At 46.0% G+C, this 16,311-nt stretch overlaps 1 protein-coding gene across 1 annotated transcript; it reads right to left on the bottom strand.

Moving 5' to 3' along the window:
* Positions 1-12,080: 12,080 nt before the first annotated feature.
* Positions 12,081-13,503, bottom strand: LOC137544834 (zinc finger protein 605-like). The gene is made up of 2 exons (XM_068265926.1): positions 12,521-13,503; positions 12,081-12,315 (listed from the first exon to the last, which is right to left on the bottom strand). The coding sequence occupies exons 1-2, from the start codon at positions 13,501-13,503 to the stop codon at positions 12,081-12,083; spliced, it is 1,218 nt and encodes a 405-aa protein (XP_068122027.1).
* Between the last annotated feature and the right edge of the window lie 2,808 nt (positions 13,504-16,311).

Below are 16,311 nucleotides of genomic sequence, written 5' to 3'. Positions count from 1 at the left end.
TTCACATTTGAGGGGACACCAGCCGGGGAACATCGGTTGAATGCTGTTCCAATCATTCACGCAACTGAGTACTTGTAACCAAGATTTCCCAGCATGTCCAACTGATCATTTTGAATGACTTCATTAGGAAATCGAAAGATCCATAAGGCGGCCATGTTGCTGCACAGTTTTTCTTCTGACTCAATTAAAACGGACCCAAACCAAAGATTTTTTTAAATAAAAAATATTTTGTTGCACCACTCTGACACATACAAAGATAAATAAACACTCCTTCAATCCTATGAGCATTTCAGTGCATGCTTTTCACCCTTCTCTTTGCATAACTAGGGTTATACAGGTGGCAGCCATAGCAATTCCTCCTTTGCTGGACACCATCTACTCCACCAGTTTGCCGGATTCTGCCCCGGCAATATGAAAGGAAGGGAGGGGTTCCTCCAATAAATGTAAAATATTTTATATTTGTCATCATGCAGCTGAAAAAAGGCTGCTTTTTATTATTATAATTTAGAAAATAGATTTTATTTCTGAAATCTTGTATTTTTAATTTGGGTCCACTTTAAATTATCGAATCAGAAGGTTGATCAGGCCGCAATAATATTGTATGGATATGTGCCACTACGCAATTCAGTAGTTTACGGAGTTAAAGGTGACTATCCAGATTCAGGGAGTTTCTGTTTTTAAACTTAGACAGTGCAGATGGTAAGTTAACCCTGAAGATAATGCTGCTAATGCAGTCTAAAGGTGGCCACACATGATACAATAAAATGATCCGATTTTACAGTAATTTGATAAAACGATCGTATCTCTCGAAAAAAATTGAAAGCTTTTTTTTCATTCGACTGAAAAATCCGATCGGATTTACCATTTTTTTCGATTTAAATCGATCCAGAATGCCAGATATTTCTCTTCAATTTCTACTAAAGATTGTATGGTGTGTGTTGAATTGTTAGTTTATTAACCACTTGAGGACCTAGGGCTTTCTACCCCTTAAGGACCGGCCGCTTTTTTTCCATTCAGACCACTGCAGCTTTCACGGTTTATTGCTTGCTCATACAACCTACCACCTAAATGAATTTTGGCTCCTTTTCTTGTCACTAATAAAGCTTTCTTTTGGTGCTATTTGATTGCTCCTGCGATTTTTACTTTTTATTATATTCAGCAAAAAAGACATGAATTTTGGCAAAAAAATGATTTTTTTTTATTTTCTGTGCTGACAGTTTTCAAATAAAGTAAAATTTCTGTATACATGCAGCGCGAAAAATGTGGACAAACATGTTTTGGATTAAAAAAAAAACCATTCAGCGTATATTTATTGGTTTGGGTAAAAGTTATAGCGTTTACAAACTATGGTGCAAAAAGTGAATTTTCCCATTTTCAAGCATCTATGACTTTTCTGACCCCCTGTCATGTTTGATGAGGGGCTAGAATTCCAGGATAGTATAAATACCCCCCAAATGACCCCATTTTGGAAAGAAGACATCCCAAAGTATTCACTGAGAGGCATAGTGAGTTCATAGAAGATATTATTTTTTGTCACAAGTAAGCGGAAAATGACACTTTGTGACAAAAGAAAAAAAAAAAAAAGTTTCCATTTCTTCTAACTTGCGACAAAAAAAAATGAAATCTGCCACGGACTCACCATGCCCCTCTCTGAATACCTTGAAGGGTCTACTTTCCAAAATGGGGTCATTTGTGGGGTGTGTTTACTGTCCTGACATTTTGGGGGGTGCTAAATTGTAAGCACCCCTGTAAAGCCTAAAGGTGCTCATTGGACTTTGGACCCCTTAGCGCAGTTAGGCTGCAAAAAAGTGCCACACATGTGGTATTGCCGTACTCAGGAGAAGTAGTATAATGTGTTTTGGGGTGTATTTTTACACATACCCATGCTGGGTGGGAGAAATACCTCTGTAAATGACAATCTTTTGATTTTTTTTTACACACAATTGTCCATTTACAGAGATATTTCTCCCACCCAGCATGGGTATGTGTAAAAATTCACCCCAAAACACATTGTACTACTTCTCCCGAGTACGGTGATACCACATGTGTGGCACTTTTTTGCACCCTAACTGCGCTAAAGGGCCCAAAGTCCAATGAGCACCTTTAGGCTTTCACAGGTCATTTTGCGGAATTTGATTTCCAGACTACTCCTCACGGTTTAGGGCCCCTAAAATGCCAGGGCAGTATAGGAACCCCACAAATGACCCCATTTTAGAAAGAAGACACCCCAAGGTATTCCGTTAGTAGCATAGCGAGTTCATAGAAGATTTTATTTTTTGTCAAAAGTTAGCGGAAAATTGATTTTTATTGTTTTTTTCACAAAGTGTCATTTTCCACTAACTTGTGACAAAAAATAAAATCTTCTATGAACTCACCATACTCCTAACGGAATACCTTGGGGTGTCTTCTTTCTAAAATGGGGTCATTTGTGGGGTTCCTATACTGCCCTGGCATTTTAGGGGCCCTAAACCGTGAGGAGTAGTCTGGAAATCAAATTCCGCAAAATGACCTGTGAAAGCCTAAAGGTGCTCATTGGACTTTGGGCCCTTTAGCGCAGTTAGGGTGCAAAAAAGTGCCACACATGTGGTATCACCGTACTCAGGAGAAGTAGTACAATGTGTTTTGGGGTGAATTTTTACACATACCCATGCTGGGTGGAAGAAATATCTCTGTAAATGGACAATTGTGTGTAAAAAAATCAAAAGATTGTCATTTACAGAGGTATTTCTCCCACCCAGCATGGGCATGTGTAAAAATACACCCCAAAACACATTGTACTACTTCTCCCGAGTACGGCGATACCACATGTGTGGCACTTTTTTGCACCCTAACTGCGCTAAGGGGCCCAGAGTCCAATGAGTACCTTTAGGCTTTACAGGGGTGCTCAAAATTTAGCACCCCGCCCACTTGCCAGGACAGTTAACAAACCCCACAAATGACCCCATTTTGGAAAGAATACACAACAAGGTATTCCATGAGGGGAATGGTGAGGTCATTGAAAATTTTATTTTTTGTCACAAGTTAACGGAAAATGACACTTTGTTAAAAAAAAAAATAATTCTGCTAACTTGTGACAAAAACTAAAATCTTTTATGAACTCACCGTGCACCTCACATAATACTTTAGGGTGTCCTCTTTCCAAAATGGGGTCATTTGTGGAGTCTGTCCTGGCATTTTAGGGTCTCTGCAATCATTACATGTATGGCCAGTATTAGGAGTTTCTGCTATACTCCTTATATTGGGTATACAAGTAATGCACTCTGGGCTGAAAGGAAAAATGAACGGCAAACATACCTTGCTCCACATCAATGGCAGATCTTCCTCCACATCAATGGCAGTGATAACCTCAGGAGAGAGACACCCCGTGCCACCCTGCACTCAGGGTGAGCCACCAACTTATGTGACTGGGCCTCAGAACTTTAGTATACAGCATTATGCCTGTAGGATACAGCAATATGCCTGCCAATAGAGATGACTCTGTGTGGCATTAAAGCATCATCATAGGCCCAAATCACATATAAACCGGGGGTGTCCACACTCAAGGGAAATTCAAACATGCCGTCTTATATCGCCAACCCAGGACAGATCAGCAATATCAAGCATGGAAACCGATCCTTCTTCCCACTTTTATGCTTACCCGTTTGGTCTTCAAGCTTACCTCTCCTCTCCCTGCGACAATGTGCGAAAGACCACTGAGTGTGTGCCTACTCCTGTGTCTGGAGTTCCCTAGGTTCTAATAGTGTACCTGCTCGTGGTACCTCTCAAAACACGGCCCTACGCATAGACCAGGCTGGTCAGGACAGCGGGGACAATAATAAACGGTGTCAGTCCTTGTTCCAGCCCTGCTGCAGACACGGCAACGTTTTCTTCGGATGCGTTGACCTGGGGCACACGGAAGCTGATAGGCGTAATGCCTTCCATGCAGTCGGCTAGTTGCATCTGGGGGGGGGGGCCTGGCACCTCCTGGATACAGGATGTCCAGAATGATCTGTTCCTGAAATTGGAGGAAAGATCCAGTTCTCCCAGCCTTACTGTAGAGAACAAAGCTGTTGTAAACTGCCAATTGAATCAGATAAAAAGACACTTTCTTATACCAGCGTCTTGTTTTCCGGGAAATTAAATAGGGCGCTAACCTCTGGTCATTGAAGTCCACCCCTCCCATGTTGACATTATATTCGTGGACGACAAGGGGCCTTTCAATGACCTTAGTTGCCCGTTGAATTTGGACTGTCGTGTCTGTGTGAATGGTGGACAGAAAGTAAACGTCCCTCTTGTCCCTCCATTTCACCGCGAGCAGGTCTTCAGTACGCAAGGCGGCCCTTTGCCCCCGTTGAAGTCTGGTGGTAACGAGCCGTTGGGGGAAGCCCTGGCGACTAGGCCGCGCAGTGCCACAGCATCGGATTCCTTCTAACTTTAAGTGCTGAAAGCGGGCCACACTTGTGTAATAATTGTCCACAAAAAGATGGTACCCCTTCCGGAACAAGGGTGACACCAAGTCCCACACAACCTTTCCACTGCTCCCCAGGTAGTCAGGGCATCCGACCGGCTCCAATTTTGAGTCTTTTCCCTCATAGACCCTAAAACGACATGTATAGCCTGTGGCCCTTTCACAGAGCTTATACAGTTTCACCCCATACCGGGCGCGCTTGCTTGGGATGTACTGTTTGATGCCAAGGCGCCCGGTAAAGCGTAAGAGGCACTCGTCTACGCAGATGTTCTGTTCAGGGATATAAGCATCTGCAAATGTTGATGACAGGTGGTCTATGAGGGGTCGAATTTTGTGGAGCCGGTCATAAGCAGGGTGGCCCTTTTCATGACAGGTTTCGTCATCGTTAAAGTGCAGGAAGCACAGGATGGACTCAAATCGTGTCCTGGACATGGCAGCAGGGTACAAGGGAACATGATGTACTGGGTTCGTAGACCAATACGACCGCAATACATTTTGTTTCATTAGTCCCAAGTGAAGGATAAGGGCCAAAAAGATTTTAATGTCGGAAACTTGGACTGGTTTCCACCCGAAAGGCTGGGCATACATGCTCTCCGGGTGCTCGGTGATGAATTGTGTGGCTTTACGGTTGGTCTCAACCACAATTAAGTCCAAGAGAACCTGGGTGATGAACAGCTGCAAAAAGTCTAGGGCCGTTCCTAGATGAGCTGTCGCCACCTGGACTCCAGACTGGGCGGTGAAAGGGGGCACTACGGGTGCGGCGGAATCAGGGGATTGCCAATCTGGTTGTGCCAGCACCTCTGGGAGTCTATGGGTACTACGGGCCCATCTTCTTCTTGGTGGCTGCGACGGGGGTACTACTGCACTTGCCACCGTACCAGTTTCAACTTCCATGCTGACGCTCACCACTTCGCCAGGGTCTACGGAAGCACTGGCACTAAGTCCAGGAGATGCTGCGCTGCTGGTGCCTGCCTCACCAAGAAAACTATCAACAGCGCTAGCACCACCCTGCTGCCCTTGAGGCGGATCCTGCGCCACCTGCGGTCTAACGACTTGGGGTCTGGTACGCCTGGCTCTAGCCGGGACCATAGCCTCGTCATCACTATCGGTCAGGGAACCACTGCTTTCTACAGGTTCAAATTCGGACCCGGAAGATTCGACGGATGATTCTTCCCAAAAGAACTCATCCGACTGGTCCATGTACCTGTATACCTCGTCATCGGAAAGCCCCCTTCTTGCCATTTTGGATTGCTAAATTTATGGGGTTTTCCTCCGAGACTACCCAGAAAAAAAGAGCACCTACCTAGCAAAAAGGGAGTATTTGAGAGGTATTGGGGTTGGTGGGAAGTGGGGTCTCAGAGGCAATCAAACAATCACGGGACAATCAAATACAATTACAGCACAATCGACTCCAATCACAGCACAAGCAAATCTGATGCACTCGGAAGGTGGTGGTTGGGTGTGGTGGGGGGGGGGGGGGGAGGGGGGGGTTGGGTGTGGTGGGGGGGGGAGGGTGGGGTTGGGTGTGGCGGGAAGTGGGGTCTCAGGCAATCAAACAATCACAGGGCAATCGAAGCTGATCACGGGACAATCAAATACAATTACAGCACAATCGAATCCAATCACAGCACAATCAAATCTGATGCACTCGGAAGGTGATGGGGGGAGGGTGGGATTGGGTGTGGCGGGAAGTGGGGTCTCAGGCAATCAAACAATCACGAGGCAATCGAAGCCGATCAAGGGACAATCAAATACAATTACAGCACAATCGAATCCAATCACAGCACAATCAAATTTGATGCACTCGGAAGGTGATGGGGGGAGGGTGGGATTGGGTGTGGCGGGAAGTGGGGTCTCGGGCAATCAAACAATCACGGGGTAATCGAAGCCGATCACGGGACAATCAAATACAATTACAGCACAATCGAATCCAATCACAGCACAATCAAATCTGATGCACTCGGAAGGTGATGGGGGGAGGGTGGGATTGGGTGTGGCGGGAAGTGGGGTCTCAGGCAAACAATCACGGGGCAATCGAAGTCGATCACGGGACAATCAAATACAATTACAGCACAATCGACTCCAATCACAGCACAAGCAAATCTGATGCACTCGGAAGGTGGGGGGGGGGGGGGGGGGGTTGGGTGTGGTGGGGGAGGGGGTTGGGTGTGGTAGGAAGTGGGGTCTCAGGCAATCAAACAATCACGGGGCAATCGAAGCCGATCACGGGACAATCAAATACAATTACAGCACAATTGAATACAAGCGCAGCACAATCGAATACAAGCGCAGCACAGTCAAATACAATGCACTTGGACGGTGATTAGGGGGGGGGGTCTGAGGGCGATTTGAGGGGTTGGGGGTTGATCAGGAGCCTGCACGGGGCAGACTGAGTCCTGATCTGATGAGAGGCAGACACAGGGGGTTACTGATCAAAGATCAGTTAGTGATCGCTGGGGAGGACAGATGTAAACAAAGAGCAGGGGATGTAATCAGAAGGGGGGTATGAGGGCAATCGAGGGCCTGGGCAGGTGATCGGTTACCCCCGCGGGGCAGTTAGGGTCTGCTCTGATGGGTGGGGGTGCTGAGGGGTGATGGACAGGTGATAGACAGGTGATCAGAGGGGGATCAGAGGGGGATCAGGGGGTAAGGTAGCTGTATACAGATGTATACAGTATACAGGGGGGTAGTCTGGGATGGGGTCTGGGGGTGATCTAAAGGTAGGGGGGGGGGGATCAGGGGTGACTAGGAGGCAGTTAGGGACCTAAACTAAGGGGCAGCGTCGCTAGTTAGTGGCAGGTGGGGGGGGTGGGGGTTTTGCAGGGGTGCAAGGGTGCTAGGCAGGGGTCTGCTGGGGTGATCAGGGGGGGTATGAGGCCTGGGGTGGGAGATCAGGGACGCTGAGGGCAAAAAAAGCAATGTACAATGTATACTTGCAAGTGGTTCCTCCTCGCTGGTGGTCTCTGCAACAATGAGACCACAAGGCGAGGAGGAAGCACGTATAAGGCACTTTGTTTACCTAACAAAGTGCCTTATACATTCTGATTGGGCAGCTATGCAGATTCCTCCGCTCGTCGGCTCTGCTAAGTGGCCGGCGAGCGGAGACAAAATGCCCAAGTAACGATCCCGGGCGGAGGATCGCGTCACTGATGACGCGATCGCTCCGCCCATGCCCTTAGAAGGACCGCCGCCTCTGTGGGTGAGCCGGTCCTTCAGGGCTCCACTTCCCGGCCGCCGCTGTGCGTTAGGCGGTCGGGAAGTGGTTAATATACACACCCTAGCAATTTTCTCTGAGTTTCCAATAATTTTTATCATAATTGACGAAAAAATTGGACATAGGTGTGAGGTACATTGGTCATATTTTTGAAATGTTACAATCAGTCAGAAAAATTGATGGCAATTCTTAAATTGAGCAGATATTTAAAAAATTGTATGGTGTGTGGCCACCCTAAGGGTCCATTCACACTATAAGCGCTTTTCTGAGCGCTTTGTGATTGATTAACACTTTTTAAAAATCGCTCCCATTCACTGTCATTAAAATCACGGTAAAAAAATTGAGTAAAAATCGCTGTGATTTTCGCGTACACGATCGTGAAATCGTGGCAATTTTTATAGCGATTTTAATGAAAGTGAATTGGAGCGATTTTTAAAAAGTGCTAATCAATCATAAAGCGCTCAGAAAAGTGCTAATAGTGTGAATAGGCCCTAAATGTTTTTTGTTTTCGTTTTTTTGAGGGGGAAGGGAAGTGTGTGTGTGCGTGTGCGTGTGTGTGGTGGGTGTGTGTGTGTGTTTTATTTTTTTTACCATTTTACCTTACAGAGGATGGATAACCTGAGGGCATTTTCCATCCTCAATGTTAATTTAAGCAGTTTAAATCACTTGAAAACCGCTGTGACAGATCGTTATGGGCTACCTGTCTTCCACAGAATGTGGAAGATTTACAGAATAGGTAAGATCTAGGTGCATTTAGCACTTTTTTATAGAAACATACTTAATACTGAAGAGGGGTTAAGCCTGCAAGACACTGTTTAAAGCACGCTAATAAATATCTAAATCATATAAAAAAAAGTGAACAAAAAAAAGATTTTCTTAAAGAGAAACTCCAACCAAGAATTGAACTTTATCCCAATCAGTAGCTGATACCTCCTTTTACATGAGAAACATATTGCTTTTCACAAACAGACCATCAGGGGGCGCTGTATGACTGATTTTGTGCTGAAACCCCTCCCACAAGAAGCTCTGAGTACCGCGGTACTTTTGGCAGTTTGTTACAATGTAACAAGGCTCACAGACAGGAATTAGCTGTTTACAGCTGTCTCTAACAGCCAAACCAGCTAGCAGCAGCTACATAACCTGCCCACAGTAAAAATGTCACCATGTAATAAATGTCAGAATGTAAATCAGGGAGAGGAAAGATTTCACAATGGCCAAACACTGACTAAATCATTTATACATAATTATTGTAAAAATGAAGCACTTTTTTTTTTTACATTATTTTCACTGGAGTTCCTCTTTAAGATAAGGATCTAGAGGCGCAAGCAGGTTACAGAAAATAATCGTTATTTTAATGTACTGAAAACTAAATAAGAACAGTCTACACATAAAATAACGATACTTTTAATAATGAGCACAGCATGTTTTATTTAAAAATGACATTAGAATCTCTTTTTACCCTAATAGAGACGATGTTCTAATTTAAAGCTCCTGGTGTGATCTCTGTGTTGTAACCTATGTAGCGGTTTCCCCTAGCAACGGGGATGGGAAAGTTCATAGACGAGACAGCAGGCTTCCAATTTTGTAAAAGTCAGGCTCCTGCCTGGTTTATTTTTGAAAATAAACAGTTGCCAGAAAATACAAACAGCAAAACAAAACCTTGCTCGGCTGAGCAACTACCTGTCTCACTTTTAGTCCCTAACTGACTACACATAAACAGGGTTTCAATAAGACAGTCCAGCAAATGGCAACTTACATTTAGACATGCAAAGATTAGTTTTTCCTCCATGCGTGAGAGCTCTGTTCCCTCCAGAGTTTAGGAACCCAGTGAGCTACTTCCTGGTCAGCCTGGCTGACTTTTATACAGCACCTGTGCTCCACCCTGCACAGGTGTAAAACCCGGGCTGGGCCAGATGGCCAGGGAACCCACCCACTCTCCCCTGGCCAACTCCAGGACCCTAAACCGGCTCTTGAAAGAGCCTATTTTACTCATGCAGTTTTTTTTTTTTTTTTTTTTTTTTTTTTCCTGGAGCTTTATCTAACCCAATACCTCAAACGAGGTGACACATATATTCCATCCACCACCTTCTCTTGCAAGGCAACTGACACCCTATCACACCTAGTTCATTCTGATTTTCTCTAACCAGTGTTGCTCTGAGCAGATTATTTCATAACAAAAAGCAAAACCGCACACAGAGCAGCCAGCTAAGACCCCAGTACTGCCATTCGCATCTTCCATGGTTGATCATCTTCACACCACCATCATTATAATGTTGTTTAAATGTTTTGTCAATTTATGAAGACTAAACGACACCTGAGGGCCTGAGAGGAGCATAGCTAGTGGCGGCTAGAATAAGAACTTCCAAAAAATGTTCTCTATGTTTTAATGGCTTGCTTGTTCAGAAGTGTCTCTGGCACTAGGGGTGATCGTAATGTGCTAATTACGATTCGTAAAATTCTACGCCATTTTTGTAATTACAATCATAATTGAAAAATCGTAATCGTGAGAAATTTTGCATGATTATGACTATATATGACATTTTTGTAATGACAATAATTTTCGTGAAAGAGAGAGAACCTGACACAGCCTGAGGAAGGACCTTGTCCGAAACCGCGTCTGTCACTGTTATGGCTATCTCTTTGTTATTTTAATCAATAATAGAGCTGTCACGATCGGTGTAGCAGAGAGAGGGTCTGATTACCGGTGAACTGCAGTATCACCGAGAATGCAGAATATACCCGATTATCGATGATCTGCAGTATCACCGATAATCCGATATTACGCTAACCTCTGAACACCTGAGTAGTGTAAGTGCTTGGTGCAACAGTAATACCTTGAGGACTTAGCCTCAGAAACAAGTGCCGTACAGTATGAAGTACTGCAGCAATACAGATTCCTTCCGAAGGCCTGGACTCTCCCGGGGGAGGAGTCAGGCGGAGCGTAGGAAGGACAGACCGTGAGTGACACCTAGGAGAGAGTGTCACTAACAGATCTGGGAACTGCCTCTAACAGTAAGGTCAGTTCTCGAAGTCAGGCAAGCCAGGTCGTACACACACGGACAGATAAGGTACAGTATCGTAAAGCAAAGGCGGAGTCAAGGTACAGGCAGGGTTCGGCAACAGGGTATCAGAAATATCGGGGTACAGAATCAGGAGTCAGATACAGAGTCTAAGAGCGAGCCGAGGTTCGGCAACAGGGTATCAGAAATATTGGGGTACAGAATCAGGAGTCAGATGCAGAGTCTAAGAGCGAGCCGAGGTTCGGCAACAGGGTATCAGAATGACAAGGTACAAGATCAGAATACAGAAGAATAGTAACAAGCTTGGGGAATCTGAGGAGCAGGTTCCCAATGAATACAGGATGGGCCCTGGGGCAGTAAATACAGAGCTGGCCCTGTGGAGCAGGTGCCCAGCAAATACAGAGCTGGCCCTATGGAGCAGGTGCCCAGTAAATACAGAGCTGGCCCTGTGGGGCAGGTGCCCAGCACATACAGAGCTGGCCCTATGGAGCAGGTGCCCAGCAAATACAGAGCTGGCCCTGTGGAGCAGGTGCCCAGCACATACAGAGCTGGCCCTATAGAGCAGGTGCCCAGTAAATACAGAGCTGGCCCTGTGGAGCAGGTGCCCAGCACATACAGTGCTGGCCCTGTGAGCAGATGCCCAGCAGATACAGAGCTGGCCCTGTGAAGCAGATGCCCAGCACATACAGGCATGAACTATCTCCTAGCGATAGAGATAGTTCTCAGGGTCGGGAAGGCCAAGTCGGCAACTCACAGACAAACAAAGTACAGGATCAGAAGACAGAGGCAGTGTAGTCAGACAGGCAGAAAGTCATAACAGATAATCACAATCAAACTAGTACTTTAGACTATCAACAGAATCTAGCTAAGTGTAGGATTACAGCTCCAGCTGGTCCCGGCACACTTTCGGATCTGACTAAGGGTCTGCGTGCTCCCACGTATGTGATTGCAACGACAGGCAACCAGCAACTGACTAAGCAGCAGAATATATAGTTGCTGGACTCTGCTGCCCCGCCCGAACCATTCAGCCAATCATGAGTCCTACAGGAGTCAGCTGACCTTCCTGATCAGCTGACACTTCCCCTGCTGGTATAAAGGTCCTGCATTCAGGCCCACGCGTGCATAGCTCTCCATCTGTCCAGGTGCACTAACAGACCCAGCCACACCAAGCACACGCCGCCGCATGCAAGCAGCTGCTTTGCTGTCAGAACATGCGGTGGCTTTTCCGCGTTCCACCACACAACCAGACGCGTGCAACCGCAGCGTAAGACGCGGAGTCAGCCGCCTAGCTCTTGGCAAACGCGGCGGCTTTTCCGCGTTTCCTCACAGTACCCCCCCTGAGGCGTGGACTCCGGACACGCCCCAGACAGATCCTCAGGAGACAATGATAGCGACGTCCTCATCTCATCTTCACCTGATCAGATACCAAAGTCGAGGACCGTCCTGTGTCAGATTCTGGATTTTGGAACAAGGTATAAATGTGATAGTCTCTAAATTTCTCGCATTCAGAACATAAATACAACCTCTCACAGGTGCGAGATCTCTCATGAGTGACAATCAGTGCATCAGGCACAAAACATTTCCCACACTCAGAACATGAATACGTCTTCTCATCGGTGTGAGAGTTCCAATGACTGAGAAGTTCAGTGTTATTTACAAAACATCTTACACACTCAGGAGATGAATAAAGCTATCCCCCGCAGTGTGAGTTTCTATGATTTGACAAGACCTATGTTATGTTTAAAACATTTCCCACACTCAGAACATTAATGTAATTTCCCATCAGTGTGAGACTTCCCATGACTGAGAAGTTCTTCCACACATACAGAACACCACTACAACTTCTCACCAGTGTGAGATTTCCCATGAGCAACAGGTCGCAGTTCAGGTACGAAACAGTCCCCACACTCAGAACATGAATATGATTTCTCATCAATGTGAGACTTACCATGACTGAGAAGTTCTTCCTCACATACAGAACACCAGTACCGCTTCTCACCGGTGTGAGATCTCCCATGGGCTACAGGCGGTAGTTCGGGTACAAAAGGGACCCCACACTCAAAACATGAATATGTTTTCTCATTGGTGTGAGACTTCCCATGACTGAGAAGTTTCTCCTCACATACAGGACACACGTATAATTTCTCACCTGTGTGAGATTTCCCATTAGTCACAGGTCGTCCCTCAGGTACAAAAGAGTCCCCACACTTATAACACGAATATATGTATCTCTTAAAGTGGGGCCTACTATGATTGACAAGATCTAAATTATGCTCAGAACTTGAATGTGGTTTCTTGTTACTTAGAATCTGGTCAGATGATGGAGCTGAAGACTGTACGGTTTCAGACTCCTGAACTCGATTTGCTGCAATAAGCAAGCTTGACCCTTGCACAGCAGATTCATGACTATAGATAGAGCCATCACTCTCATAAAGGTCGGAAATGTTATCCGCATAGTAGCTCTCTATCTGTTCCTCAAAACTAATCTCTGATCCCAGTGAGGCCGCACTTCCCCTATACGAGTTCTCACCAGAATGCGATTTCTCAGGAATAATAGGTTGTGCAGGATGTACGTGGGACCTTCTATGATTGAGGAGATCTGCATAATATACAAAATCCTCTTTACACTGTGAACATGGAAAAGATTTATCAGACGGGCGAGAGGTATCTAAATCGGGGTGATATTTAAGCGACAGATTTCCCACCATAAGTTTAGTTACACCAACACATGGTTTCTGGAGGCCGGGATCTGAACTAGCACCAGAACCCGTATTTCCCGGGGATGGCGCAGCAGACTCCTTAGAACTCGGGCCTCTCACCATCCCCCCCAAAAATTTTCTTGACTTTTTTCTGCAATTTCGTACCCAATGGTCATGTTGTCCGCAATAGAAGCAAAGACCCTCTAGGCGTCTTCGCGTCCTCTCTGATTCAGATAACCTAGAGTGGTGCCCTACGAATTTCCCTGGTGAGGGTACTCTAGATTGAACTACAGAGGGGTGCGACACTGATGCAACAGAGTTTAAAATACACTTAATTGACTCAGCCAGTTGGTTAACCTGAGTCTGTAATGTATCAACCGTTTTCTTAACCTCCTTAAGAGTAGCGGTTAACACATCGACCCGTTCAACAAGTGTCACCATGTTTTTTGGGCCTGTCGTTCTGTCACGATCGGTGTAGCAGAGAGAGGGTCTGATTACCGGTGAACTGCAGTATCACCGAGAATGCAGAATATACCCGATTATCGATGATCTGCAGTATCACCGATAATCCGATATAACGCTAACCTCTGAACACCTGAGTAGTGTAAGTGCTTGGTGCAACAGTAATACCTTGAGGACTAAGCCTCAGAAACAAGTGCCGTACAGTATGAAGTACTGCAGCAATACAGATTCCTTCCGAAGGCCTGGACTCTCCCGGGGGAGGAGTCAGGCGGAGCGTAGGAAGGACAGAACGTGAGTGACACCTAGGAGAGAGTGTCACTAACAGATCTGGGAACTGCCTCTAACAGTAAGGTCAGTTCTCGAAGTCAGGCAAGCCAGGTCGTACACACACGGACAGATAAGGTACAGTATCGTAAAGCAAAGGCGGAGTCAAGGTACAGGCAGGGTTCGGCAACAGGGTATCAGAAATATCGGGGTACAGAATCAGGAGTCAGATGCAGAGTCTAAGAGCGAGCCGAGGTTCGGCAACAGGGTATCAGAAATATTGGGGTACAGAATCAGGAGTCAGATGCAGAGTCCAAGAGCGAGCCGAGGTTCGGCAACAGGGTATCAGAATGACAAGGTACAAGATCAGAATACAGAAGAATAGTAACAAGCTTGGGGAATCTGAGGAGCAGGTTCCCAATGAATACAGGATGGGCCCTGGGGCAGCAAATACAGAGCTGGCCCTATGGGGCAGGTGCCCAGTAAATACAGAGCTGGCCCTGTGGGGCAGGTGCCCAGCACATACAGAGCTGGCCCTATGGAGCAGGTGCTCAGCAAATACAGAGCTGGCCCTGTGGAGCAGGTGCCCAGCACATACAGAGCTGGCCCTATAGAGCAGGTGCCCAGTAAATACAGAGCTGGCCCTGTGGAGCAGGTGCCCAGAACATACAGTGCTGGCCCTGTGAGCAGGTGCCCAGCAGATACAGAGCTGGCCCTGTGAAGCAGATGCCCAGCACATACAGGCATGAACTATCTCCTAGCGATAGAGATAGTTCTCAGGGTCGGGAAGGCCAAGTCGGCAACTCACAGACAAACAAAGTACAGGATCAGAAGACAGAGGCAGTGTAGTCAGACAGGCAGAAAGTCATAACAGATAATCACAATCAAACTAGTACTTTAGACTATCAACAGAATCTAGCTAAGTGTAGGATTACAGCTCCAGCTGGTCCCGGCACACTTTCGGATCTGACTAAGGGTCTGCGTGCTCCCACGTATGTGATTGCAACGACAGGCAACCAGCAACTGACTAAGCAGCAGAATATATAGTTGCTGGACTCTGCTGCCCCGCCCGAACCATTCAGCCAATCATGAGTCCTACAGGAGTCAGCTGACCTTCCTGATCAGCTGACACTTCCCCTGCTGGTATAAAGGTCCTGCATTCAGGCCCGCGCGTGCATAGCTCTCCATCTGTCCAGGTGCACTAACAGACCCAGCCACACCAAGCACACGCCGCCGCATGCAAGCAGCTGCTTTGCTGTCAGGACATGCGGTGACTTTTCCGAGTTCCACCACACAACCAGACGCGTGCAACCGCCGCGTAAGACGCGGAGTCAGCCGCCTAGCTCTCGGCAAACGCGGCGGCTTTTCCGCGTTTCCTCACAAGAGCTATACATCATTGACGTGGTGCTGTGGATTCTTCGTGGTTGGACAATAATTTTCCTGAAGAAATTTTTGGCATTACAATAATATAAGTAATTACAATTATTTTTGGGACACATTTTCACGTAAACCGCAAAAATTAAATTCTTGGTACTCGTAATTTCACGTAATTATGAAAAGTTACACAAAATTATGAAATTTCAATTTATTGAGAAATTACTATACAAAATTACAATTACATTATTTACAAATTTTCTGAAAATTACAAGACAGACACAGAACATTTATATTGCATTTTTATCCCGGCGGACCCAAAGCGCCAGAGCTGCAGCCACTAGGATGCGCTCTATAGGCAGTAGCAGTGTTAGGGAGTCTAGCCCAGGACTTCTTACTGAATAGGTGCAGCTTACTGAACAGGAAGAGCCAAAATTTGAACCCTGGTGTCCTGTGTCAGAGGCAGAGCCCTTAACCAGGACACTATCCATCCACGATTTTGTGTCTCGAAAGCAAATTACTACACAAAATTACGCAAATGTGAAATTTCAGATCATCACTATCAGGCACCATATATTAACTACCCTGGCGTTCAATTTCCCCAGGATTTCCGCAAAAAAAGTGTTTCAATTAATTTCCAATAATTTTCAACCATTTTTTTTTTATTGCAATCAATTTTTTTTTATATATTGAATTCAATACAGGTTATTGTATTAAACTCAATAAAAAAAAATCCGCCAAGGGACATGGAAGAAGGCACTGGGGAAGCTATCAGAGGTACGCGACGAGGGATCAGCACGCCAATGGTGAGTATAAGACCCAGATGTATAG

The sequence above is a fragment of the Hyperolius riggenbachi genome, chromosome 2 (assembly GCF_040937935.1).
Source record: "Hyperolius riggenbachi isolate aHypRig1 chromosome 2, aHypRig1.pri, whole genome shotgun sequence".
Taxonomy (NCBI): Eukaryota; Metazoa; Chordata; class Amphibia; order Anura; family Hyperoliidae; genus Hyperolius; species Hyperolius riggenbachi.
The sequence above is the reverse complement of the archived record's forward strand: the minus strand, read 5'-3'. Positions and strand labels throughout refer to the sequence as shown.